Source organism: Brachypodium distachyon, chromosome 3, assembly GCF_000005505.3.
Source record: "Brachypodium distachyon strain Bd21 chromosome 3, Brachypodium_distachyon_v3.0, whole genome shotgun sequence".
In the NCBI taxonomy this organism is placed as follows: Eukaryota; Viridiplantae; Streptophyta; class Magnoliopsida; order Poales; family Poaceae; genus Brachypodium; species Brachypodium distachyon.
The window spans coordinates 42,827,873-42,855,691 of record NC_016133.3 but is presented as its reverse complement, the minus strand read 5'-3'; the positions used below and the strand labels follow the sequence as shown (position 1 = coordinate 42,855,691).

The 27,819-nt window shown below is 48.1% G+C and overlaps 7 protein-coding genes across 11 annotated transcripts; 4 read left to right on the top strand and 3 right to left on the bottom strand.

The window, feature by feature from the left end:
* Positions 1-1,523: 1,523 nt before the first annotated feature.
* On the bottom strand, positions 1,524-3,647 carry LOC100834517. The gene has a single exon (XM_003572387.3). The coding sequence runs from the start codon at positions 3,063-3,065 to the stop codon at positions 1,869-1,871; it is 1,197 nt and encodes a 398-aa protein (XP_003572435.1). The 5' UTR covers positions 3,066-3,647; the 3' UTR covers positions 1,524-1,868.
* Positions 3,648-5,451: 1,804 nt separating this feature from the next.
* LOC100841659 (CBS domain-containing protein CBSX6) lies at positions 5,452-7,666 on the top strand. The gene is made up of 2 exons (XM_003574767.4): positions 5,452-5,945; positions 6,530-7,666. The coding sequence occupies exons 1-2, from the start codon at positions 5,599-5,601 to the stop codon at positions 7,413-7,415; spliced, it is 1,233 nt and encodes a 410-aa protein (XP_003574815.3). The 5' UTR covers positions 5,452-5,598; the 3' UTR covers positions 7,416-7,666.
* A 95-nt stretch (positions 7,667-7,761) lies between these two features.
* Positions 7,762-10,856, bottom strand: LOC100841355 (proteasome subunit beta type-1). Its single transcript, XM_003574766.4, has 6 exons — positions 10,509-10,856; positions 9,805-9,886; positions 9,302-9,431; positions 9,072-9,214; positions 8,129-8,215; positions 7,762-8,033 (listed from the first exon to the last, which is right to left on the bottom strand). The coding sequence occupies exons 1-6, from the start codon at positions 10,649-10,651 to the stop codon at positions 7,959-7,961; spliced, it is 660 nt and encodes a 219-aa protein (XP_003574814.1). The 5' UTR covers positions 10,652-10,856; the 3' UTR covers positions 7,762-7,958.
* A 1,422-nt stretch (positions 10,857-12,278) lies between these two features.
* On the top strand, positions 12,279-13,918 carry LOC100841055 (probable auxin efflux carrier component 5c). Its single transcript, XM_003574765.3, has 3 exons — positions 12,279-13,161; positions 13,256-13,490; positions 13,609-13,918. The coding sequence occupies exons 1-3, from the start codon at positions 12,354-12,356 to the stop codon at positions 13,676-13,678; spliced, it is 1,113 nt and encodes a 370-aa protein (XP_003574813.1). The 5' UTR covers positions 12,279-12,353; the 3' UTR covers positions 13,679-13,918.
* Positions 13,919-13,991: 73 nt separating this feature from the next.
* LOC100834216 (FHA domain-containing protein FHA2) lies at positions 13,992-22,679 on the bottom strand. Of its 5 annotated transcripts, none has more exons than XM_024462384.1 (4): positions 21,996-22,679; positions 15,551-16,160; positions 14,534-14,691; positions 13,992-14,405 (listed from the first exon to the last, which is right to left on the bottom strand). In XM_024462384.1, exons 1-4 carry the CDS (start codon positions 22,347-22,349, stop codon positions 14,196-14,198), a joined length of 1,332 nt encoding a protein of 443 aa, XP_024318152.1. In that variant the 5' UTR covers positions 22,350-22,679; the 3' UTR covers positions 13,992-14,195. The 5 variants fall into 5 exon arrangements, with proteins under 5 accessions (XP_024318152.1, XP_010235336.2, XP_024318153.1 ...); XM_010237034.3 differs by having other exon boundaries at positions 15,551-16,157; positions 21,996-22,678; XM_024462385.1 differs by lacking the exon at positions 21,996-22,679 and adding an exon at positions 17,582-18,093 and having other exon boundaries at positions 15,551-16,157.
* LOC100833904 (G-type lectin S-receptor-like serine/threonine-protein kinase At2g19130) lies at positions 19,193-21,723 on the top strand. Its single transcript, XM_010237033.3, has one exon. The coding sequence runs from the start codon at positions 19,193-19,195 to the stop codon at positions 21,677-21,679; it is 2,487 nt and encodes an 828-aa protein (XP_010235335.1). The 3' UTR covers positions 21,680-21,723.
* Positions 22,680-24,314: 1,635 nt separating the features above from the next.
* LOC100833596 lies at positions 24,315-27,811 on the top strand. Its single transcript, XM_003572384.4, has 2 exons — positions 24,315-24,969; positions 26,220-27,811. The coding sequence occupies exons 1-2, from the start codon at positions 24,665-24,667 to the stop codon at positions 27,553-27,555; spliced, it is 1,641 nt and encodes a 546-aa protein (XP_003572432.1). The 5' UTR covers positions 24,315-24,664; the 3' UTR covers positions 27,556-27,811.
* Positions 27,812-27,819: the final 8 nt, after the last annotated feature.

Genomic DNA, 27,819 nt, shown 5'->3' with positions numbered 1-27,819 from the left:
ATCAACAACGGTAAAACATGGTAATACAAGCATGTGCATAGAGATGGCAAGTTAAATGTTTCCTAAACGTGAAAATTAGTCCCAAAAACACATTCCCGAAGTCATTTTGAGCATAAATGTGAAGTTTCAGCAAAAACTGACACTTCCAGGGACTTACGCGCAAAAACGCAGCACATCAAACATTTGTGCGTAATTTCGGTAAAATCCAGGGGTTAAAATGCAAAATTCTTGGTCCAAAATGCATTTCGGGTTGCCAGCCCATTTCCCCCTCTCTTTTTTTCAACCCAGAAGCCGGCCCACCGGCCCATCCCTCGCGGCCCAGCTGGGCCCGCCGCACCAGCCCCTAAGGTTTCCCCTCTGGCGGCGGCGGTTGGCAGCAGGGGCAGGCAGCGGCGGCGGCGCCACGCGCAGCAGGCAGCCGCGGCGGCCCGCGCGCGCCGTGCCTGGGGCTGCGGCAGCGGGGGGCGGTGCGCGTGGCGCCGCCGCCACGGGCTGCCCTTGCTGCCGCGCGTGCTCGTGCCCGGCGCGGCGGTAGCCAGCGCACAAGACGAGGGCGTGCGCGCACGACGCGGCGGCGCGCGCTCGTGCGTCCGGGGCGGCTGCGGCGACGCGCAGGCACGACAGCGACGATAGCGGCAGCTCGTGCCTGTGCGCTCATGAGGTGGCGGCGGCAGGACAGTGGCTTGGGATGGCTCGCGGCTTGAAGCCTGCGGTGGCTGGCGTGAAGCACGGTGGTGCGACACCGTCTCCCCATGGTGATGATCAACAAGTCCCTCGTGCGGCGAGGACGATCGGCATTGGCCGGCGACTTGGTCGGCAACATCTCGCGAGGAAAATCCATACCGTGGGTAGAAAAATTCGAAAAATAATCTAATCGCAAAAACGGAATCGTAACACAAAGAGGAATCCATTTTTGCAATAAAATTTTGGATCCAATACCTCCGTGATTTATGTCGAGAACCTGCTTGGAGGAGGCTCAATGAAGGCTCCGGGCAGAGGTTCGTGCTGATAACGTGTTGTGCTATCTCTCCCGGCTGGCCGGTCCCGGGATTACACACCAAGATCGTAGCCGAAGGAGTCGATCATGCACACAATCACGAAGTACAGTAAAATAGATGAACATCAAGAAATAGAGAGGAACATGAGCTTTTTATTAATTTCTGATCTCAAGTGTATGTACAAGGGGTAGCCTCTTCTCCTTTATATAGGCCTAATAAATCACACAACAAACTATTAAGTGGAGAAACGAGTCAACAGGGGGTTGGTGGGGGCGCAAGACTCGGTGTTCCTCAACATCCTAAACGGAGGAAACTCAACTACGGGGGGTGTCCTTGTGGGCCTATTGGTTGGATCGGCTCGGCCCAAGTACATTTTACTAGGGGGGTGTCATCACGGCCTTGTGGGCTTAAACTAATGCAGGAGAAAAGGCCTGCTAGGCTGCCAGGGCAGCAGTAGATCACTGTGAACTGCAGGCCAAGCGAAACACGTTGCGTCTTTTTCTTCTCTGCTTCAGTCAGAAAGAGTAACCAAACGTGGAACGTTCTTTTTGGCACTGACTTTTCGCCAGCTTTCGAGAGTAACGACACACTGTTTTTTGAAAAAAAAAAATCCAGTCCGGTTTGTTCAAATCAATACACCGATCGAGGCAATTTTAATGTGCCTCCCTACTACTCCGTACTTCTTCGTTGCACAATCCTATACAGCACGCCCAAGTATATACAGCTACACATGGTTTTCACAGGGCAAAAAAAGATTAACGTAAAAAAGAATTTACAGGAGTGAAATTAGAACGAATTTGAACAAACAAATCAAATCAACCAGGTGCTCTGCTCTCTTGACGGGACGGTCGAACTGAACCAACCATCTGATCAGCCGAGCAAGACATCCGAGAGGTAGCACGATGCCGGCACGAGCCACGTCTTGACGGGGCGGCTCCTCCTCTTGCTGCCCAACTCCCACGCCGCGCCGGTGAGCTCCCGCTTCCCGAGGTCGTACTCCACCACCTTCCACGGCGTCCACAGGTAAACCACCGCCTCCTTCTCCGGGTGCATCGCCAAGAACCTCACCTCCTCCCCCACGACATCGCCTTCGTCTCCGGCGACGGCGACGACTCTCGCGGCGTGCTTCAGGCGCCATTGTTTCCCCGCGCCTTCGTCCTCGAGCGCCCAGACCTTGAGACACCCGTCCTCGCCGCCGCACACGTAGTGGAGCCGGCCGCCAGAGCTCGCCAAGCGGCCGTCGGAGGCCACGCTCTCGGGGAGCGCGATGATGGCGCAGGCAAGCTCGGCCTGGGCCGGGGCGAGGTCGATGCAGACGAGGCATCCCGGGCCGGAGCCTAGGCCTGGGCCGGAGGCGAGCACGAAGAGCCTGCCGCCGTGGCAGTGCATGGTCCCGGACAGGGCCGCGGACGGCACGGCGCCGAAGCCCGCCTCGTGGGCCGTCCACGCGCGCGTCTCCGATGAGTACACCTCCACCGCGGCGCCACGGTCGCGCCACCCGGTGAAGTTCACCACGTGGTATGTCGACGGGGATGAGCTGCTCAGCGGGTCGAAGGCGAGGACGGAGAGCACGGCGCTCTTCGCGGGCTTCGGGAGGGCCGCAAAGCGTTTGGTCACCGGGGAGATAACGAACAGGGATGAGTCTGGGGAGCGGCAGAGGAGGAGCCCGTTGCTGCCGTCGCAGATAACGGAGGATTCGTGCCAAGGGAAGAAGGAGCCCAGGTCGTCAAGGGGATCCAGCGTGCTGCCGCCGCCGGCGCAGGCGTAGAACACGGGCTTGCCGCCATTGCTGTCGTCGTCGTTGTCGGGGAAGCAGAGCATGGAGATGTGGAAGGGGAGGCGGCGGCGGAGGTAGTCGTCGGAGACGGCGGCGGACCAGTGCTTGGAGACGCACTTGGAGCGGGCCACGGAGTCGAGTGGCAGCCTCAGGATGATCTCGGTTAGTACGTCGTCGCCTAGCTCTACGATCTCCTCCTCGTGTCCTTGATTCGGAGTTGTCTCGAACCTGGTGTCGCTGTCGACGGAAGTCACGGAACATGTCTTCTTCTTCGGGGAGATGGTTTCCATTGTTGGCAAAGCAAGAGGAAGCACGAACGCTGAGACAGCAACTTAATTGGAGCGGGACAGAAGCTCTAGAGGACTTTGTGTAGTACGGACTGCTATGAAGATGCGGATGGAATGGAATTAATGAGTTGGGATGGAATGGATCATGGACGGGGCTATAAATAGGACTAAACAGGAGGGGAATTTTTAGTTCGTTAGCCGTTAGCTCGTTGTTTATTACACGTATGGTTCTACCTGTACAAGTGCTCGAATCTACGGTGCACCAGGTCGGCGGGGCTCTCTGATTGGAGCCCAGGTAGAACAACGATGGGACTGGACGTGTCCGGTAAAAAAACAAAAAAGACCATGGGATCTGGCGCGTGCTGATCGACGATGTACACCTGGACCGCAGCATGCCCTGCCACGTAGCGTTTCGTGTTACAATCCCTTTTTTTTTAGGGATAAAATTTCGTAGCAAACTGGAAGTCTGGAACTAGCAGTACTGGCTGCTACTGGACTGGTTGCGCCGCTCAGTGAACTGATTCATCAATCCAGTCTCGTTTCTGATTCATCACCACGAGTCGGCAGTCTGGGCACCGCGGCGTGTCCGCGGGAAAAGAGGGCGGCGGACGGCCGCAATCCAGGCAACGTTTTCAGGTGCGCGAAGCGGCGGTGGCACGCGCGCACCCAACCAGTTAAGAAGAACCCAAAGTGTGGTTCATGGGTCGTGTGGGGTCGTGGCCGGTGGAAAAAACTAGTCGACATCACGCCGGAACAAAAATGAAAAACTAGTCGACATCGGCGGCTCACATGTCACATGCATGCTCGCTCTCGTGCGTGCTGGCTGGCTCGGTGCTCTTCTGCCTTGCCGCGCTGGCGACGAGTTTTGGAAGGAAAGGCGAGCTTGGATTGTTGTGGCCACTGCCCAGATACAACTCTATCAAAATATTTGTCCTTATTTGGATGGATGGATGCAATCATTTTTGTCAATTTAGTTATTTTTTCTTAGCAAAGTTGACAGACTCGTTGCAAACAAAAAAATAACTAGTCTCTAAAAAGTGTATTTGATTTAGTACAAAATGTTGATAAAATTTCGAAACTTGAACTTTTGTTCATGCTACTATTTTGGTCATCGCATTTTGTTTAACAAATGTTAAGATGGAATCATTCAATCCGTTGCATATGGGGCCGGCCGGTGTGCTAGTGGTCATCATGGAGGATGGCCGGCGGCGGTGGCAACATATGCGTGCACGTCAACCCTAAACAGCTCCCAGCTGCTGGGACGCATCAGGAGCTAATCAAGCGTACTACTTAAATGGCATAAATAAATCCCCCGGATTATCTTAGCAACCGCTATTACGCGCTAACACGGGGTGGCAAGCACGTCACTGTCATCACAACAGGTTTGATCTTGGGATCGAGACGACCAAGGAAACGAACATGCGTCCCGGGATAACGTCAGTTCAGTTGAAGGCTTGAAGCAACGGCTCCTACAGCAATGGCGATAACGTCAAGGGATTGTTTGCTTCTTTTCTGCAAGTTGATTGTATCGTGCGTGCCGCACCGATCAGCGGATATCGCCCTTGCACGCATCGGAAGATCTCCTCTATATGTATGACCCCTGCTACGCGTTGTCTCGCTCAAAGCTGCGGCTAAAGTACACAATCCTAGGGGGGAACTCGTTCATGTAGATGAGAACGAACAACCCGAGTTACCGATGTACAGATGTGCTTGCTCAATGAATAAAATTGGATTTTTTTTCCTAATAGAATTGATGTCTGATTTCTATTCCACATCAATCTTTTCTGTTGTGACCGCGCAGCACGGTGTTTGTTTTAATTCAGAAAATAAAAAGGAAAGCTGGCCACAAGCGGGCCAACTGGTAGCTGGAACAGATAAACGGGCTGTTAAGAAATGGTCCAGCAAGGGGAAAGCAGCCCTTTTTCATTTTGTGAGACGACGAATGACGAGTGTCGAGCTAGCTAAAACCGTGGAGTCAAAGCAAAATACAGCGTCGTACGTGTCTGCTCTAGGAACGAAATGAAAAAAAAAACAAAAAAAAAACGCAGCCCACAGAAATGGAAAGGATCTTGTCTTCCTTTCGGAACGGGATGCATGAGCAGAGCAGGAAGGAAGGAAAGATCGCAACCCCAAAGACCAAAGGTTCCAGTTGCACCACGAGATCGATTCTCCTCCTATCCTATGGCCAGGCCGTAACACACACTGTAACAGCCTACGAACAGGGTACTAGTATAGCTTAGCCCTGGTTACTTGAGTCAATCAGACAGTCAGGCAGGCTCGATCAGGCCGCTGATGATGAACAGCAAGGCACTCGGGGCGGGGACGCGTGGGCCGCATGCATGCCATGGCACTCCACTCCGTTGGCATTCCGGGCCATTTGTTGTCCTCGGTTGTTTACCCCTGCAGGTTAACCTGCCTTGGTAGAGACACGTGCCGCCGGCGCCTGGATCCTCTCGCTCCCGGGCCGGGGTTCGATTCCGTCGAGGAAGAAAGGGAAACGCACGAACGGTACGGAAGGAACCAAGCGGATCGACCGATGGGCCACGTGGTGTTCCTCCGCGCGGCGGCCGCGGACCTGACGGCGGGGAAGCCGGCGCTGGTGGGCGTCCCAGCGTCGGCGCCGCTCTCGGCGGCCGCGGCCGCCATCCCGGCGTCGCCCGAGGCCGCCGTGGCCGTCTGGCGCGACGGCGCGTCGCCGCTGGCACCCCCCGCCGCCACCGTGCTCGGCCTGCTCACCTCGCTCGACGTCGTCGCCTTCCTCGCCTCCTCCCGCGCCAGGGGGGGAGGCGACGCCGCCGCCGCCGCAGCGGCATTGGACACGCCCGCCGGCGACGTCGTCCCGCGGGAGCAGGCGCTCGTCCGCGAGGTCGGGCCCGACGCAAGGTACGTGAACTGAGGGGCAATGAACGGGCCAATGTGTGATGTGGACGATAGCAAATTTATCAGCACTACATTACTTCCTGCCCATTGATTTTTTACCACATTATAATGATAATGCTAGTGTCTGTGAAATGATAATCAATGCTAGTGTCTCTTGTGTGCTGCGATTGGTTAAATTGGACGTCTGGTCCAGGGCTAACTCCTCCAGGCACCCATCAGCTATACTGGTTAGCATAAGTTTCTCATAATGTGTGAGGCTGTTCTTTGTGAGGTGGCAGGTTGCATTAGCCCTGTTTTCTTCTGAGACAAACCTCCAAAGATGACCCATGGATATGACCAGTTCTAAAATTCACTACTGAAGAAACAGAGTTGATGAAACTGGATCGGTGGAAACCAGCGCAAACACTCTGCGATTCACCTAGTCTTTACTTAGCACTGGAATCAAATGTTTATCCTGGTTTCAAGAATTTGCGTTTTATATATGATGAGTAGGGGGGAAATTAACTAGAGTTTACCCAATGTAGCTGGGTTTCTGCATGTATGAACATTCTGTATGAAAATCTAATGTTGATTCAGTTTCGTTCAAGGTTGATAGAGATAGTGGAGCTGATGAAGCAGGGGGCGAAGGGTGTCCTCGTGCGCAAGAACCTCACGGAAGGTTGCACCGTCAGCAGCAAGCAGCCCTTCACGCCGTTCTACAAAGCTGTGCCGAAGATCACCGGAACACAGCGCGCCGGCACAGGACAGACGATCAGGAGGTCGCCATCTTCGTCCATGTTTGGCTGCGACAAGTACTGCTGCCTGACCAGGGAAGACATCGTCCGTTTCCTCATCAACTGCCTCGGTGCCCTCGCGCCGATCCCGTTGCAGTCGATCTCCTCGCTTGGAGCCATCAGCCGTAGCTACTGCCATGTCGAGGCCCCCTCGCAAGCCATCGAGGCCGTCTGGAAGATGCCTTCCGACCCGCGTGCGGTCGCTGTTGTGCAGACGAACCACGATGGGTCACACGTCATTCTTGGTGAGATATCGGCTCACAAGCTGTGGAAGCGTGACTATGTGGCTTCTGCGGATGCGATGACTAGGCAATCCGCCCTACAATTCGCCACCGGCATCGACGACGAGAATGGAGCAGCACTGGGTGCCACTCATGGCATCCGGGCCGGTGCACGGCTAGGGGAGGAGGTGGAGAATGACATCTTGCCTTCCCCAAGGTCGATGAGATTCAGCAGCAGGAGAATTGGGTTCTCGGCGAGCCTTGCGAGCCAGTCGGTGCCGAGCCACGGGAAGAACATGTTGCTGACCTGCAAGACTACAAGCTCGCTCGCGGCAGTGATGGCGCAGATGCTGGCGCACAGGGCAACACACCTTTGGGTCACCGAAAGCAACGACAAAGAGGAAGCCGTCTTGGTTGGCATGGTTGGGTACATGGAGATCTTCAATGCAGTCACCAGCAGTGTTGTTCCTCCGGCTTGATCGGCTGCATGCAGATCCATTTCGGCGCCTAGCAAAATTTTGGTAGTTGGATGGTGTTTTGGATGCACTGTTTTCTTGATCGATTCGTATTTAGACTGAGAAGGGAGAAGAAGTGGTACAAGGTTGCAGCAAAGCTATTGGCTGCAAGCCCGACTCCTGATTGGGTCACTAATGTACTAGGGTTTAGAAATAGTATGTTAGCAATTTGTTAACTGTTTCAATGTTTTTATACGTAGTCTGTTCTTTCTCAATGTTCAACAGTGAGCTTGATTCTGCTGTCCCATGGTTGTTTCTGCTGACATAAGTTCCATAACTTAGCTGAATCTAGGCTATGTGAGTGATTCAGTAAGTAATCCAAATAAGTACTGGGTATAGCAGACTATGATAAATACAATGTGTGTATAGCCAATCTTGCAATAGTGAACAAACAAACAGGAAGAAAAATACACCTGACACAACAGAAAATGTAAAATCATTTTGCTTGTGGTAGGGACCTGTTGTAACAAGTGATGTTCCACGGTAATGTTTCACAGGTATCCCAAACTAATCCTTCCTCAGCTCAATGCACTCCCTATGGGTGCCGGAGCTGTTGATGACTACAATTTCCACACTATCTCCCTGCAAAATCCCATAGAACAATGTAGCTGAATCAGAATGTTTTCAGTTAAGACACTAGGAATCATTGAGAATCTAAGGGCAAGCAAACATCGTACAGTGTATATATCTCTTTCTGTGGCTGATGCAAAAACGTCCTTCACCAGATCAACAGCCTCCGATTCAGACAGGGGCGTCACTGCATCCTGCACAAGTAGTCCGGCATTAGAATTCAGAAACGGAAAAGAATCATACATTGCAGCAACTTACTACAGAAGTATTTTTTTTTCTCTATCCACATATAATTATTTCGATGAAGTGTACTGTGGTCCTTAAATTTGCACATGTGTGTTCACTGAGCATGAGATTACAATTTACATGGCACCTTATCGAGAGCTAAGTCACAATTTGACAATGTGATCGTCAACCACAGTCATGGGTGAATTAACATTTTCAGATTTCAAGTTTTCATGCGTTATTGGACAACTTCTACAAATTTCTGATTTTTCCTAGTTAGCAAATGCATGGTCAGATATGATCAAAAGTATCACATATGTAGTTGCTAACTAAGTATGGTTTGATCTCCATCGATGCAGTTGCACGACTTCAGAGACATAAATGTGCTCTTTGGCAGCATGAGTGTACAGATCTACGGCACACTTGGTCTAATTATGAACTATGATTAGGCACTGAAAGGCTAGGTAAACAACTCTTAAGAATCTTTATCTTTACACTTATAAAGATCTGAGTTGGTGGTCGCGAGTTCACTCCAGCAAGACTATCTCTTAATGGCTACAAAATCATCTAATTGCCACTCAGTATATGCATATCACGATCTTTTGACTATACTTGATTGGTTTTCATGACTTTCAAGATAATTGTTGTTTTCAAAAATAGTATTTGACAAAATTCCTATTTATCAGAGAATTCAAAAAATATGAGCGACACATATTTAAACAACTCATGCATAATAGAAATTCTTAATTTCGTAGCAGAGCACGGACATTTAGCTAGTGTAGTAAATAATCCTAGAGTGCACCACTGGAGTTTTATAGAACTCACCCTAGCTGGCAGTAGAAGAGGACTAGGAGATTTCAACTGGTTGTCTAGAACAGGCATCATCAATGTTGCGCCTGTTCCCTGAGCACTATAACCGGTCCGCTCATATGAACCAACAGCATCATATGTGAAGACACAGCCTTTACCTGTGAACAAGAATGTTCAGACTTAGAGGTATGATCATACTGACAGTCTGATAGACTAGTTCAAGAAGTAAAATAACTGGACCATACCTTCGCTATCCAGTCCACCCAACACATTGAAAGCATAGTATGGGAAGAATCTCTTATAGTAGAGCGTGTTTGACAGTAATTGTGCCATGGCAGGGCAGCTCATCTTCTTGTTATGGTTGTGTTCATATACCTAAAAAGCATAAATGTCAAAACATCACCAACTTGGACCAATCTGATTAAGGTTTACATAATTTCTTACACATAGTCTACAATCCTGTATAACCATAATAAATAGATAACCTGCTCAAGTATTGAGCCAATTGAGGACCATATAAGATTCAAGTAGTTATAGAGGCAATCTTCTGGGCATTGTACTTATCTCACACAATTTTCGAACTCATTGTAATTCAAGTTAATATACAGGAATATGTTAGATAACTTAGGTCAAAATTACCAGATGATTTATATCAAGCTTGCAATAAAGTCACAGAAACAGTGGTCAACTCTGAAGTCTGAACACATCTTATAGATGGTTTGGGAGCTCTGCCAGTCATCAGACTTACCAATTCCTTCGCAGTCAGGTTCTTCTGCAAAGCTTTGATATCACCCTGAAACCCAGATGAGGCCAAAACACATTTGTCCGCCCTAATTGAAAAGAAACAGAAAGAACAACATGAGCATATGTTAGAATTTATTATTGAACAGCATACTCATTCAACAGTAGAGCAAGGTTTGAGTTTAATATACACCCAATGTTTAGCTTACTATATTGTTTTCAACAGAACCACTTATGTGTACAAATAGTTCCTTCTAATACTATAGACTTTGGAGGACAGGATGTGAACTAATCAATTTACTATAAAAGTGGCACATCCCTGTTTACTCTTAGCATTTTACACAACATACAAGTCAAACTCATCAAATGGAGGTACCACAATTTCCTGACGAACTCTCAAAATTTTAACAACGGACTATGAATTTTGAGCTGCTGCAAATTCTCACCACAACTGTTGTATGTATCAGAGGTTGCAGAAAAGGTACAGGCACCGATTCCCCAAAGCAACCATGCATGAATAAACTCGATAAGCTACCAGCAAGCTAAGAATCACAAATCCATCCGTGTCCACAAGCACTACCTCAGTACATCTACATCGCCAGCCAAATCAGTTTGGAACTGGGATCCCTGAATCCTGCCCCAAACAGACTACAATTCGTACATGAAACGGAGAAGCGCAGAGCGAGAGTGGGGAGGGGAGGGAGCACGTACAGGTGGGCGATCTTGGAGTGGGCGCGGGAGAGGATGCTGTATCCGACGGAGAGGCGGGTGTCGGCGGCGACGACGCAGTAGTCGGCCCCCGCGACGGCCACGCACGTGCCGCCGTTGTTCTCGTACGGGTCGAACCTCGCCATGGCGCGCTGGCTGGAGGAAGAGATCTTCGGGTCCTCTCCGCGCTGCTGCTGCTCTGTCTCTCTCTCGGGCTCTGTCGGTACAACGCGGCGAGCGGCGTGGAGAGAGAGAAGGCTTTGTACGGGAGAATGCGCCGCGGGGAGGGACCGAGGGAGCCGAGCTCTTCGTGTGCTGCAAGAAGGAAGAAGAGGAGGAGCCCCGGCTCGGTCCGCGGTTGCTGTCGCGGGCTCGAATTACGGGGTTCGCTGGAGGCCTGAGCTCGGCCGGGTTGGGCCCATATCCAGGAACCCTGGGCCGGAATGGGCCGACTGTGACAAGGTTGTTAATGGGTTGGGACAGTTTTTTGCTACGGGGGCTCTCCCGCCAGAATTTTCAATCCATGGACCAATAATGTGTTCTTTCCAAAACAAATAAACGAGTGCGGTCCAAAAAAAAACGAGAATTCACTGGCGTAGTACGAAAAAAAAATGTTGATCGATAAGGACCGACTTGTTTCTTTGTTCTTTCAGGTGGGAAGAGTTTGCTCACGTCTTGTTTTTCGGTTTTTTTTTTACAGTGTTTGCTCACGTCTTGTTGTTTGGTCTTGGTCGCGTGTGATTCCTTTTCTAACCAGTGCGCCCCCTGGATCTCCAACAGAAAAAGAACCTGGCTCCATCGAGTCCTTTTTCAGCTTCCTCCTCTGCCATGGTCTAGTAGACTTACCGCGAAGAAAAGCCAGGGAAGGACGTACTCTCTCGGTTTCAAAATAAATAACGTGAATTTGTATAAATTAATTTTTATACAAATTCACGTCACTTGGACCGGAGGATGTATGTGTGTCCCCGGCTTTTATTACCGAACTGCGCGAACATTGTTTAACGCACTCCGGCCTTTATTTAGCTTCCCCAACCATGCATGACGTCTTGAGTGCGCTTCCTTGTGCTGCTTTACTTGCCCAATTTACCTTTGCCAAGCATCCGGCCGGTGACGGTGCTGTGCTTCGTGCGTAGTGGTGCAGAGTCATCAATCACTGCTAGGTAAGCTAATTAAGCAAAGCTCTAGTGGTAGCTCCATCGTGCATGAGCTAAACAACAGTGAGTATCTTCAAAAGCTAGATCGACGTACTGCGATCGATCCTTATCTAAACTATACTTATATAAGTCTAACGACACTGACACCAAAAGTTGCACACACTACTTTGAGCCTCGTGACGTGCATTGATGTGGAATTAGAAATGAATCTTTTGGAGTTGCTATTTCCAAGTCGGTCGAGAAATTCTTATATCTAGTGAAGTCGGGTATATATACTGACCGATAACAACAGAAAACTACACTTCTATTTTGTTTTGAGTAAAATCACAGAGGTGACAAGTTAGTTCTAAAACTTTTAAAATGCACATTTGAGTCCTGATACATTGGCGGGTATGCTTTAATTTGAGATTGGTGATGACAAATGGCACTTGCTGAATTGGGTCTAACTCGATAAGAAAAAAGACCAGGTCTTATATACAGTTTTTTTTTCCCTGCAGGCAGGCTGGGAGACCAACGCTTGTCAGGCAGGGGAGGCATGCTCGTTCATGCATGCATGGCAATCGACCAACTATATATCCATATGCATGGCAAGGAACACAGAGACGGAATTTCCCACAGAAACACACCAAAACTCCATTTCTAGCTAGCTAAGCTCCTCATAGATACTCGAGAGAAAGCAAAGACACCGATCGAGATGATAGCGTGGGGCGATATCCGGAAGGTGGTGTCGGCGATGGCGCCGCTCTACTTCGCGCTGGGGCTGGGCTACGGCTCGTCCCGCTGGTGGCATCTCCTGGCAAGCCCAGAGCAGTGCGCGGCCGTCAACACTCTAGTCGCCTTCTTCTCCATGCCCTTCTTCACCTTCGACTTCGTCTCCGGCGTCGACCCTTCCGCCGTCAACTTCCGCGTCCTCGCCGCCGACGCGCTCGCCAAGCTCCTCGCCATCCTCGCGGCCTGGGCTTGGGCCTGGGCCAGGCAATACGACGACTGGTCGTGGCCCATCACGGGGTTCTCGCTGGCCACGCTGAGCAACACGCTGGTGGTGGGCGTGCCGCTGCTGGAGGCCATGTATGGTGATTGGGCCAGGGAGCTCATGGTCCAGGTCGCCGTCGCGCAGTCCGTCGTCTGGGTCCCGCTCCTTCTCCTCGCCTTCGAGCTCCGCAACGCCTGCTGTGTGTTGCATTTGCAGCCGGAGCCGGAGACGAAGACCAAGGACGGCGGCGGCGACGTCGAATTAGCCGCTGCTGCTGCGGCTCGAGTTGAGCGTGATCCGAATGCCAGGGCCGGCAATGGCAATGGCAATAAGAAAATCCGGCGGTGTTGGGCGATGGCGAGGACGGTGGGGATCAAGGTGGCGAGCAACCCCAACGTGTACGCGAGCGTGCTGGGCGTGGCCTGGGCATGCGCGGCCTACAGGTGGCGCGTCGGCATGCCGGGCGTGGTCACCGGGGCGCTCCAGGTCATGTCCAGGACCGGCACCGGCATGTCCATGTTCAGCATGGGTACGTTACGCACAAAACGAAGACCGACCGTTCCTTGAACCTGCGCTGCGCACACATCTGAGCGATCTCGATCAAATGCGTGCATATATTGCAGGGCTGTCGATGGCGCAGCAGGAGCGGATGGTGGCGTGCGGCGCGGGGCTGGCGGCGCTGGGGATGGCGCTGCGGTTCGTGGCCGGGCCGGCGGCGGCGCTCGCGGGGGCGGCGGCGATGGGGATCCGGGGAAACGTGCTGCGGTTCGTGGTCGTACAGGCGGCGCTGCCGCAGTCCATCGCATCCTTCGTCTTCGCCAAGGAGTACGGCCTCCACGCCGACGTGCTCAGCACCGCGTAAGCTTAAGCACTCCCCAAATTAAGCCTCATATCAATTACACTACTAGTCATTACAGTAGTCATTACCCCTGCCAACGACTAGTTGGCCAACAATGAATTTCTGTCTCGTATGCAGGGTTATATTCGGGACGCTGCTTTCTCTGCCGGTGCTCATCGCCTATTATGCGCTCCTCGACATCATCTGACGACAACACAAAGCTGCTTATTATTACTGGAGTAGTAGTACAGAAGATCTCGTAAGCCCATTAATTGGTCCTTGACATCATCTGACGATAGTAGCTTGATCACTGTCTCCACTAAGATGTAAACCACGCATGTAGAATTAACGGTTGATCGAGCTGGGTTGACGCATGGGGATTGATTGACTGTACTTACGCTGTGTAGAAGAAAAAAAAATCATGAGTTTGCTCCATCCAGTTGACATATTAAGTCGACATGAGGTCTCTGAAGAGAGACACCAGCTGCGGAGCTATTTTAAAAAGTCCTGACACGACGATCAACATTATAACAACATTCTCGACAGCACGGTCACAGAGCTATTAGTCTAGAGGTAAAACACACAGAGGGGATCGATCGAAAGCCAGGAGGATACATACACAGTACACGGTACAGTACAGTACATCACAGCTATGTCCATAATCCCACTTAGGAAAATTAACTGCAGAGATCGACACAAAACCCCAGGAATTAACCGACGGCGGTTCAGCTGAGCAAGGAGACGAGCGAGACAAACTCCGAGATGTCCTGGCCCTTGCAGTCTGTGTTGACGACGAAGTGCTCCGGGTACTTCTTCAGCAGGCCCAGCAGGCCGTACCACGGCCTCCCTTGGGCCTCCACCGCCGGCCACTCCTCCGCCGTCAGGTACTTCCGCACCCTGCCGTGGTGCCACACGTTCCCAAACTGCTCCATGAGCTGCACGCGAGCATTCCAAAAAAGAGTTCAGAGTTCGTACAAACAGAGGAAGGACTTTCATTTCAGTAGGTTTAACCTTTCCAAGACACAGCTGATATACTGTATATACATGTTTTGCAATCACAGACCTCAGTATGGAGCTTTCTCACAGGCATCCATTCTCCAGGGCCACAGAGGTGAGATAACACCGTCCCAACAGATGACATGACTTCCTTCTCTTCCATTTCCAGGATGTGCTTGTTGTCCATATCCTTGCCACCCTTCAATCCTAAATCTGATCTATTTTCTGCACACAAAAAAAGGGAGTTGAGGTCAAGACAACACAAATGTTTCACCAGATGCGGTATGAAGTAACGAGTTTACTTGGCCTTCCAATGGACATAGCTCCCAGCAAACATAACTCATACCCCAAAAAAACACAAATACTGCTTTTGAAACTAAAAGGGACATAACTGCAAACAGGAACAAAGTTCAGAAACAGATCAAACTTACATCACACCATCTACAAATTCATACTAGTTGTTGGCAGCATCTCTTGTGCTATAGCGATAAAAAAAAAAAGAAGCCTAGGTGATGTACTTAATTTACCACAAGAAATTAAGATAGAAAAACATCAAGACATTCAGGTTGACACAACTTGATGTCTATCTTTAGATGTGGAAATATAACATCATCTCTTTTGTTTTTTTTTATTATTCCTAAAATGTACTACACATCAAGAGATGCAGTTATGTTTACACATCAAGATGTGCCAATTCAGGAATGAAGCTAGGATGGTGCTCTTACAGAGTAGCACTTGCAATAGCGACTAATAATGATATGTTCTTGTGCAGTAAACATGTGATCAGAGTTACACTCAAGAGAAGTGTTATAGTGAGTAACAATATATGTATTCTACATTTTTCCTCTCTAATATGTAGAATACATATATTGTTATCTTCATTATCTCTTACTTTAGTAGCCATGAGCAACCTTCAAATAACTACAATAAAAAGCACAGCTAGACCGAGTGATTGAACAAGCAAACAAAATTATCAACTCTACTAGTCTTTCAGAACAAAAACGTACAAGAGGATGAGTAAGGGGAAATAAATAAATAAATAAATAAATAAAATAAAATTGTAAAGCAAGGATTATGTATTTACCACTTTCTCCCTGTGTTCCTATTACTTCAACATTGATTGGCTGCGCACCATATCTGTCCAGCCATCCAGGAGAATTCTTGCTTCTCTTCATCATCTTGCCCCTCGCTCCACTTCCACCGCCACCATTCCGAATGTGGCTTGGCCGCGGCAGGATCTGTGGCGGAAGAACAGCAGGGGCTTGTCGAGCAGCAGCAGCAGCAAACGAGGCAAAGATGGACCGAACCGGCAGGAGGAAGTAGAACTTCTTGTCTCCGATCTGAATGAGGTCCATGGACTCGAGCTTGACAGGAAGGCTCCCGGGGAAGTGCAGGATGCCCTCGACGAGGCACCCGTTCCTGCCGAGGACTTCCAGCGCGAAGCAGCGGCGCTGGAAGTCGTAGAATATCCGGGCGTGGTGGCGCGAGATGTTCATGCCTCCGCCGATGCTGGAGAGGTCCAGGTCCACCGTTGATTCCTTGCTGTTGCGTCCTAGCATGATGGAGTATTTCTGCATGTAGTACTCGAAATCCTGACCCTGCAGCTTTGCGAACCCTGCCTTCACTTCACCATCAGTACTGCCTTTGGATCCGGAAGCTGGCATAGCAACAGCACCGGCGGTGGACTTGGCCTGCTGATACAGAATTTGTGGAGGTCAGATGGGATTGAACTAATCGCTCGATGAAAACAACATCATAACTCAAAACCCAGTGGCCAAATACAAATAACACTACGTTAGATGCAAAAAAGTTGCTCTTAATGTATCTATACAGCAGGGTTCAGATAGGATTTGTGGAGATCAGATGGGATTGAACTAATCATTCGATCAAAACAACCTCATACCTCAAAACCCTGTGGCCAAATAACACTATGCTTGATGCAAAAGGTTGGTCTTATGGATCTATACATTCAGAAACTTTGGGGAAAAAAAATATTCAGCTCTTCTTATGATTTTCAGCCGTAGATGCACTTTACCGAAGAGCTGACTGGTTGACCGAGTAATATATCGGCTGAAATAATAAGGATGATGAACTTTCAAGAACAAAATTCCAGTTTACATTCAATGGATCTAGATCTAAACTTCCGAAGAAGAAAGAAAGAAAAGGATTAAAATCGTGCGGACCAAATTTACTACCTACCTCTTCCTCCTTGGTGGATTTGACATCGCTGGAACATTGCGGCGACATCTGATGGAGATAAGAAGTCGAGAGTGTGGCTTCAACAATTGTAGAGAGAGGATAATGCGAGGAGCGAGGCTAGATTGAAGATGGAAATATAGTAAGGGAGGGAGGCTTGGGAAAAACCAAGATAGTGTGAGGGGCAAGTTATCGGTTTCGGTTGTTGTTGCGTGAAAACCGTGAAATATACTTTTAAGAAGAAACGTATGTCACGCGATGGTGGCGTGGTGGCGTTTCTAGAAATTTGGGCTAGGATGGGCCATGATATATATGGATCATTGGCTAAGTTGGGCTTTTTTCCTATGGTGTATGGATTGTGGAGGCATGATGAGGCTTGCCCTATCTTGTCCACCATCCAGCTCCGCTACTGCCTACTATCACATAGTAACACACTAGACATCAAGTGCTCATACAGAAATCAATTTTTTCTGTCATGCATCTCCGTTGTATCCTTTTTTTCTTTCTTAGATTCTTTTGCCACCATCCATTTTTCCACCTCATGTTCATCTCTATCAAGTTCGCATGCGCAACGACACTGGAGAAGAGGACTATAAAGAGGAATGAATAACTCTTTAATGGTGTCCAACAATATTATTCTCTAACAAATCTGAATCTCAACCAAGCTCGCATCAACTTTAATCCCTCTCAACTTTCAACATGAAGATGTAAATAAAATTCCAGCCAAACAAATTCAACATCAACCACTTTCAACCAAGAGAAATCCTACTCTCACCAGAAATTGAATTGCTAGTCGAATTGGTGTCAACTCTCGACCCAAAAGGCGAAGATTCTATCTCCTGAATAAACCACCAACGAAAACAGAAGGAAACAAAATCTTAAAAATCTTGTGTACGTACCGATCAAATTTGCTACTTACCGTTTTTTTGCACTGGATCTGGCATCGGTGGAAGGCTGAATCGACATTTGATGGAAAGAAGAAGTGGAGAGCAACCCTACGCTGAGTGGAAAGCGGGGAGAGGAGAATGCAAGTAGTGATGATCATGTGAAGATAAGGAAGGGAGGGAGCTTGTGGAAATGAGACGAGTAAGGGACACGCGAAGAATGGACCCCACATCGCGGAGGCGTGAGGTTAGAGACAAGTTTTGTTGTCAGTGAGTTTTGATTTTGGATGTGTTCATCCAGGAAAGTTTCAATCAAAGAAGGGGACTAGCAGAATTGGAGTCATAGTTGCAAATAACACAAGCTTAGTCACAAGGGGATGGGCAAGGCAATTAGAGTCTCAAGTGTGGCTAACACCGCAGTCATATGCGTGACTAACATGATTATAACCAAAATAGCAGAAAATTAATGCCTACCACACACAAGTCATTTGGATAACTCTAGCTAAAAATCCAAGTGTGCCAAACAACCCATCTTACACAATGTTAGGTTAGACAATGGCTCTCCTGAAAATGGCAGAGGAAAATGTCTCAAACATATAGTTATACTACCATCTTCTCAACAACATGCTCATGCATGTGATGTAGTGATATATTATTGTGCCAAAATTCATCTTCACCAGTTTCTAAACCGGTGCAAAATCACCTATATCTCATTAATCAATCCTAACAATAAGAGTTTTTTTCATTATAGATGAGTAGATTTGAGTTCAATTTTTTGTGAGTGTAATGGAGTTAACTCAAAATAGGATTGATGTTTTGTTGGATAAACATAGTTTTCTATAGCGCCGATGACAACCGGTTGGGTATTGTTGGGCAGTAATTTCCTACAACCATGGCTCGAAAAAGTGTAAATAAACTTTAACCATAACAAAAAAAACTAAGACACAATCATGGTCAAATGTGTGCCTAACATAATTTAGAACCAAAATTAGCAGAAAATGAATGTGTGCCAAAGATTAATTGCGGTAAATTGTATCCATAAACCAAACAACCCATTATACATTATGTAGGGAAAACACTTGCTCGATTTTATTTTAATGAAAATGTCTCAAACATACAGTACTACCATATTCTAAATAACATGCTCATGATTGATGCTGGTCTTGGAAGCAAGCAAAGGAGATGCTAAACACTATATAGAAGGTTGTCGCATTGCCTTAACATTCGGCGCGTTGAGCTGAGTTCGGTGGCACCACGGCAGCAGTTAATGGAAACCTCTTGATTGACTTGACCATGGTCCGTCGTTGGTACGGTGACTGGGATCTTCATTGCAAGTCCACAGTCAAGTCAAGTGGCAGTCCCCCATGAGCTTGAAGACTAGCACATATGTATAGAGGTAGCACGTGGGTGTCAGCTTAGCTCAAATGGCAGCCCAAGTAGGAACAGACCGGGCGCGTAATCAGTTATCTGAATTCAATTTACCCCAAGTGAACAGTATTGACGTCGTCAGTCAGTCAACTGAAATCATGCATTATTGCCGTGCCGTGTCTTCCCCAACCTCTTTCATTCTATACATACATCATCTTCTTCCTTCTCCGAATAGCAGAGCATCAGTCATCTCCAACTCACTCACACTCATCTTCTCCATGCCTCCTCCCCTCTGCATACTACTCGGCCTTCTCCTCTTGTCTTCCTTGCACACTCCTTCATGTTCCTCTGCAACTGCAAATGATACTCTCACGGCAGGCCAAGCGCTCGTCGTGGGCGACAAGCTCGTATCAAGAAATGGCAAGTTTGCGCTCGGCTTCTTCCAGTTCAAGCCAGCAAGCACCACCAGTAAGTCCGACAATACCACCTCCCCCAAGTACTCGAACTGGTACCTTGGCATATGGTTCAACAAGATCCCAGTTTTCACTCTTGTGTGGGTTGCTAACAGAGACGAGCCAATCACCGAACCCAAGTCTCTCAAGCTCAAAATCTCAAGCGATGGCAATCTTGTCATCCTAGACCATGCCGCTAGTACTAAATCGGTAATCTGGTCCACCCACATTGCCAACAGAACACAAACCAGCACTAGTGCTCTTCTTTTGAACAGTGGAAACCTTGCCATCATAGAAGACCGCCCACTATCATCTAATGCACTGCTGTGGCAGAGCTTCGATTACCCGGGAGATGTTGTGCTTCCAGGTGGCAAGTTAGGCTGGAACAAGGTCACCGGTCTGAACCGCAAGCCCACCTCAAAAAAGAGCCTCATCGATCCGTGTATCGGCTCCTACAGCATTGAACTAGGCACCAGTGGGATAGTCCTCCAGCGCAGCAACCCCTTGATGGTGTACTGGTCTTGGCCATCCGAGAAATCCTCATCGGAGCTTATACCAGTGCTCAAATCGTTTCTGGAAATAGATCCACGGACCAAAGGTTTGATTCACATAGAATATGTGGATAACAATGAAGAGGAGTACTACATGTACGCTTCGCCGAAGAATGATACATCTTCCATATTTGTCTCACTAGACATCTCTGGCCAGATCAAGCTGAATATTTGGTCGCAAGCCAAACAATCCTGGCAAACCATAAATGCCGAACCTGCTGATCCCTGCACTCCGCCTGCTACCTGTGGACCTTTCACGGTCTGCAACGGCAAGGCACATCCATCCTGTGCCTGCATGGAGAGCTTCTCTGTGAAGTCACCCCATGATTGGAAGTTTGATGATCGGACTGGAGGATGCATCCGAGACACCCCCTTGCATTGCACTGCTAATGGAAACACCACAAGTTCAACAGACATGTTCCATCCCATTGCTCGGGTTGCATTGCCCTACAGACGGAAAACCATGGACGCTGCTACCACTCAGAACAAATGTGAAGAAGCTTGCCTCAGTTCCTGCTCCTGCACTGCTTATTCCTATAGCAACGGCAGATGCTCTGCCTGGCATGGGGAATTGCTTAGTGTAAATCTGAATGATGGTGTCGACAATGCTTCCGAAGATGTTCTCTACCTCCGCCTTGCAGCCAAAGATTTCCCAAGTCTGAGAAAAAACAAAAGAAAACCAAACATTCGATTTGTTACTGCTGCAAGCCTTATTAGTTTCGGGATACTAATGATGATGCTCATTCTGTTGCTAGTGATTTGGAGGAACAAATTCAAGTGGTGTGGTTCGGCATTGTATGACAATCAAGCAAGTGGTGGGATTATAGTCTTTAGATACACTGATTTAGTTCATGCTACTAAAAACTTCTCAGAAAAGCTGGGAGCAGGTGGTTTTGGTTCTGTATACAAGGGAGCGTTAAGTGACTCGACTACTATAGCAGTTAAAAGGCTTGATGGTATCCGTCAAGGAGAGAAGCAATTCAGGGCAGAGGTGAGCTCAATTGGACTCATCCAACATATCAACCTAGTCAAATTGATTGGTTTCTGCTGCGAAGGTGATAATAGGTTGCTTGTATACGAGCACATGTTAAATGGCTCCCTTGATGCACATTTATTTGAGAGCAATGCTGCTGTCCTGAATTGGAACACCAGGTATCAACTAGCACTAGGAGTTGCTAGAGGATTGTCCTACTTGCATCAGAGTTGCCACGAATGCATCATACATTGTGATATTAAGCCAGAAAACATACTTCTCGATGCATCATTTGTTCCTAAAGTTGCAGACTTTGGGTTGGCAGCATTTGTGGGAAGGGATTTTAGCCGTGTCAAGGCTACATTCAGAGGAACTGCAGGTTACCTTGCTCCAGAGTGGCTCAGCGGAGTTGCTATTACTCCAAAAGTTGATGTTTACAGCTTTGGCATGGTACTGTTGGAAATCATATCAGGAAGAAGGAACTCCCCTGGATCATGCAGTAGCAATAATAATCATGTTGAATATTTTCCAGTGTTAGCCATCAGCAAGCTTCAGGGAGGAGATGTGCGGAGTTTGATGGATCCACAATTACATTTTGGTGACCTCAATTTGGAACAAGCTGAAAGGGCTTGCAAAGTTGCATGTTGGTGCATCCAAGACAATGAGTCTGACCGGCCGACGATGGGTGAAGTGGTCCGGGTTCTTGAGGGTCTACAGGAGATTGATATGCCCCCGATGCCAAGACTACTTGCAGCTATAACAGAGCGCTCTGATGCAACTTCAGTGTAATAATTGAGAGAAAGGCCCTGGGTCTTTGGCTTGGCCAGCCAGGGTTCCAGCCTATGTGATAATTCACAACTAGTACTTGGTAGTTCGATGTCACTAGTCTTTGTTTCAGCATATTTTAAAGTTGTAATGTACTACTAGTAGATCGGAAGGAATAAAGCAAGACAAGCTTGCGGTTGCTTTAGTTTTAGTACGTTTTTAATGGCCAATTATGGTGAGCAAGCTTTGCAGTACTTAGCAAAATACTATGGTAGAAGTACAAATCCAAGAAGGATTGTAGCAAAATACTATGTGGTTGCTAAATGGCAGGAGTATGTACCAATCCAAGAGCCTTGGTATCAGAGACAACGATCCCGTTGCGCCCGACACCATGGCTGATCTGACTGACGTTGATCAAGCTGATTGAAGAACTGCCATTGACCGTCAAGGGCATTGCAGAAAAGCTGCTCCGCAGGAGGAGCTTGCCGAACTCGACGAGAAGCAACATGCGTCCGCCCAGGAGGCCGAGAACCGCCGACGCCGTCCCGCTTCTCCCCCCGACGACCTCGACATCTCCGCTGCCCCCCACCGCACCAATCTCACCCGTCCTCCCGCACCGTCCTCGGCGACGCCCAGGGCGCCGTCCCCGCCCACCGCGCGCGCCGCCGGCAGGAGCCTCGTCTCCTCTCTCCATCAGGAGGAGGTCCTGGTCCTCGATGCGGTCGGCTCGGAGCGCTAGATCCGGGGAACGGCCTCATGGGCGTCGATTCAGTTGAAGGCCGCCGGCGGAGGAGGGAGGCCAACAGGCAACAGCAGGCGCCGGCCGCGAGCAGGGAAGATGAGCGGCAGCTCGACAGAGGCTTGTCAGGATTGGTGAGAGACAGAAGCTTCAGGTTTGGTAATTACCGATTCGTTCACTTCAGATCACCTCTTCCATCCCTGATTAACGATTTGATGTGTACGTGTATTACTGATGCATATCTGGACCAAATTGGTACCGTCCACCATTAGTATGGAGCAAATTGGTACAAATTGATGCATAATCCCGATCCACCATTTGTAGTTGTGGTGCACCAAAATTCAAAGTTGAGCAGAGAATTAGAAGCAAAAAATATCTTTCCAGTTTTTACAAAAGCATTACGAAGTTTTAGGTGTCCAAATTTTCCTTCTTCTCTGCCCATACTTGATTTGGGTAGTCAAAATATGGGATGCTCTTATGGCCGAGTTCTCGTGCGTCTTCGTCGAGCCTCTGGGCTTACCACCAACCCGTGCCAGGCATCATCGGATTTACCTCCTACGTAACACGACCCCAGTGGTGGTGCGGCCGTACCGCTACCCTGCTGATGCTAGAGCGAGACATCTTCCTTAGATTTGTGGCCACCGCCAGTTTCCACCCCCTGCTCATCTTGTTAAGTTAACATGCGCAATGACATTGGAGAAGATGACCATAAATTAGAATGAACAATTCTTGACCGAGTGCCCAACAATATTATTCTCTAACAAAACCGATTCTCATCCAAGCTTGTGTCAACTTTAATCCCGCTCAACATTTAGCGCAATGATGTGAGAAAGTGTATAGATGCATTCAAATTTGGTCAAGTTGAGACATCCTTTGTTGGACGGAGGGAGTAAATACATTTTCACCCAAACAGTTCAACATCAGCCACTTTCAACCAATAGAAATTCGCGTACCAAAAATTGAATGGCTAGTTGAATGTGTTTCAACTCTCGGACAAAAAAAGTGAAGGTTCTAACTCTTGAATATAATACCAACGAAAAGAGAAAGAAACAAAGGCTTAAAAACTACCATGTAACTATCGAATTTACCATTTATTCTATTTTTTGCTTTGGATCTCATGTCGGTGGAAAGCTTAATTGATGTCGGGGTGGAAAGAATGATCAGAGAGGAAGGTTTTAGCGAGTGAAAAGGTGGATAGAAGAATGCTAGGAGTGATAACCATGTGAAGATGAGAAGAGGAGAACACTTATGGAAATGAGACGAGTGAAAGACATGCGAAAGAGGAGTGGACCTCACATATATCGTAGAGGGGCAAGTTGTTTGACCATTTCGAATTTCACATATGATTCTATGTGTGACTAGCACAATTGAAGTCATAGTTGTGACTAACATAAGCCTAGTCACAAGATTATGGCTAAAACACAATCAGTCTCAAATGTGGCTAAGACAGTATCAAAGTCAGGTGTGTGGCTAACATAATTAGAACCAAATGACAGAAAATTAATGTCCGTTACAAACGAGTTGTTTGACCATTTTGAATGTCACATATGATTCTATGTGTGACTAGCACAATTGAAGTCATAGTTGTGACTAACATAAGCCTAGTCACAAGGTTATGGCTAAGACACAATCAGTCTCAAATGTGGCTAAGACACTATCAAATTCAGGTGTGTGGCTAACATAATTAGAACCAAATGGCAGAAAATTAATGTCCATTACTAAAAATCCAACTACGCCAATTGTATCCACAAAGGGAACACCCCACTATACAATTTTTTTCTTTCTGTGAGACACCCCATTATACATAATGTTAGGGAAAATAGTTGCTCGCTTTTTTTTTAATGAAAATGTCTCAAACATACAGTACTACTCCATCTCCAAACAAGGTGCTCATGTGATGTGAGTCCAATGAAAGATCCAAAAGTGCTGACATCCCTCGCCTTGGATGAATTTCATGATTGTTGGTGGTCTTGGAAGCAAGCAAAGGAGACTGCAGAATTCTTTGATAATGCAACGGCCCCATTACCGTTTAGGTATCCCAGGGAAGGAACACGACTACACTGTGTCACGTTCGCTTCACGTCCTAGAGCACCACGAGTTCAGCGGTACAGGAGACTCAGCGGCCCCCTTCCCTTCCTCTCGGCGAATGCAGCCCGAGGCCAGACGCGCTAGAGGAGCCAGCTAGCAGCCAGCACTGAGAGAGCTCGGGGGCAGCGCCGCCCGTTGTCCGGGCCCACTTGACGGAGGAGGGAGAGCGGCGGCGGCGTGGGATGGGGGTCCTGGGCGACGGCTCGGGGTGGTGCTTCTGCTCCGGCGGCGGCGGAGCCAAGATGGAGCGGATCAAGTCTAGCGTCCTCGCCGCCAAGGGGGCCGCCGTCGCGGCCGTGTCTTTCCCTCGCGGCGGAGAAGGAGAAGGAGGAGGTGGAGGGGGAGCGGGGAAATGCGGAGGCGGGTTCCTCATCCACCGTGGGCTCCTGCTCACCACGCACGGCACCGTCCCGTCGGCCGCCGCGGCGGGCGCCGCCGAGGTCCGGCTCAGCCACGGCCGCCTCCTGGCCCGCCTGTTGCCTCAGAGGTAACAAACCTGGGGAGACATTTGCCTGGATTTAACTGCTTGGGGGGCTCTTCCTCTTACTTTGGCTCTGCAATGCGGCGCAAAATGGTTGCGCCATTTTTGTTTTTTCTGGTGGTTTCGCCCGGGAATCGATTGATGTTCCGTGCCCCATGGAAGGATTTTTGATTCTGTTAGCGGATGCGACGTCTTTGGTACTACTGTAGTTCCGTTGGCGCTGCACCCCTGCAAATGTTGTTCACGCCGCACCGTGGTGGAAGAAGAAGATCTAGTTTTTCGTGTTCAAATGTATAGGAAGCTGGTTGTTTCCTTTACCAATTCCCAGTTGCAATGCTGTTGCTAGAAATGAATCGAGGTTTTGGTGGATTCGTGGGTCAATGCCATATTGGTTTCCCACTTTCTGCATTTAAGCTAGAAGATGATCTGCTTGCACGAAAGCTTAAGACTTTTGTGGGGGTTGACTTCCATATAGTTGAGAGCATGATTTGAGCTCCTGATCATGGACCTGGACAGTCTTGATGTTATTAATGCATTCAGTTATTGTTGCAACCGCACGAGGACGGGGGGACATTATATGGATTTTAATTGGTCATCAAGGATTAAATGCAACCAGGAGCACTACTATCTTGTTGGTGAAATTGAAAATCTAATAGATTTATGGGTAACCAATTACTGCTCATAATGCCTTCTTCTCATCTAAGAATGTTCGAACATTACATAAGTCATAATGCCTTCTTCTCATCTGTTGAGGTACGAAGGATTCAAGTCGGGTTTGTACAATACCTAATATGAAAGCTGGTGTGGCCCCATAGAATCACTCACCTGCCCGTACAAGTAGGCATAGATTCTATTGAATTGTGGATGCTTGTCTAGTTAAGAATAAATGTGAGGTAATATCTGCTGAAGTGGTCCTTGGTTCAATTTATTCAGTTGATTTATGGGCATAGGACATATTGGTTTTAATTTGTTCTTTACTCAAGATGGGCTCAATCTGGATTTCCTCTAGAAAACTTTATTGGCCAACAACCAACACTTTATTGTATATTATAGAACTAGTTCTTGTGGGGACAAATGCAGTGCGTTATGCACATTCTTCTTTGCTTTTATAGTGTTATGGCTTGAATAAGTTTGGCAGGTATTTACTTATGTGGCATTTACTTACTGGGACTTTATTTACAAGCCTTTGCTATGGCATTTTACCTGTTCTTTGCTATGGCATTTTACCTGTTCTACATTTTGTTTGTTCATTTCAGGTTCTTTATTACTAGTCCCATTCTTGACCTCACAATAGTCGGGCTTGACATTGTGGATGATGACTCAAATTCACATGGGCAGCAGCCTCATTTCCTGAAAACCTGCTTGAACCCCAGCTTGGACCTTGGCAGTACAGTTTTGCTCCTGGGCCATACAAACAAAAGAGATTTGGCGATTGGTGAGGGGAAGGTTGTTATAGCAACAGACAACCTTATAAAGTTCTCAGCTGATGAGGCCTCATGGCATCCTGGATCTGCTGGTTTTGATATGCACGGTAATCTAGCTTTTATCGTCTGTGATCCAATGAAGCTTGCACCTTCTACACCTTCAGGTTATGCTTCTGCATCATCAACTGCCCTCCTTGCATCAAAGAAGGACGTGCCGACACAGTTTGGGATCCCCATTCCTGCAGTATGTGAATGGTTAAAACAACACTGGAGTGGTAGCTTGGAAGATGTTAGCAAGCCAATGATGCCTCCTGCGCGATTAATATCTGCTGGACAGCGAAGCGAGCGTTCTTCTCTTTGTCATCATCAAAATATTAAGACGATGGAACGAGAGGGTGGCCCTGTGTTGTTATCGTCAGAGATACCACCAAGACCGACACGGCAGCATGGATCATGCAGTTCAGCATCTGCTAAGATTTCATATGGTGAAAATGATTCTGTCAATTCACACTCTTTTCACCAGCAACGAGATCCAACTTCGCAGATGTTCAGACCTAAGAATGAGCAACCTGGTTCACTTACGGATATTAGCTTTCCTCCAGGATATCCAAGATCCATCCGCTTACCGCTTCCTCTAAAGCAAATGATGTCTGATGAGAATAAGATCAAACCGGACAGCTCTGTTTCACATGAATCACGACTAGCTCATGCGCGAATCAACTGTGACACTCTGCACAATGTTGCTTACCAGGAAAATTGCTGGAGTGAAGTGCAGTCGAGTTCCTCACCATTGGCAATATCAGAAGGAGACAAGAGGGAGGGTTTTAGCAGCGGGGAGGAGACAATGTACTCTGCGGAAACTATGGAAAGCAGAAACATTCCAAGCCCAAAGGAGAAGAGGCCCCAGACAGTTGGTAGATCACAGAGTTTTGCGAACCACAGCAAATGGGATTCACCTAAAAGCGTCGAATCTTCGAAAGGTCTTCCCTCAAGGTCACACACATTTATTCCTTTGAGAAAACCGCATCTGCAAGCTGCAGCGATTTCACAGAAAAGTCAAGTCTATTTTAGCCCCACCGTCTCCTCGAACATGAAAAAGAGGAACCTGTCCAGAGTTCCCATGAAACCTCGGCAAAGTGCACAAGTTACCTCCAAGTGGATCACCTGATATAAACTTCCCACTTCTGTCCGGTCCATACAAAAATATCACATCTTTTGATTTAGTCAGTTCCACTCTACATCTCCTTTTTCTTCGTAGCTGTATCGTGTAAATGTATACTAGCTGTAAACTACTCTGATGATCCTTTTCAGTGTAACACTAGCTAGCAATTTTTTTCCCCTTCCTTTTGCTTACTCTGTAAGGATAACTAAAACGAATTGCCACCAGAAAAAAATAGCCTTTCTCAGTCAGGTAAGCTGCCCAAGATGCTGT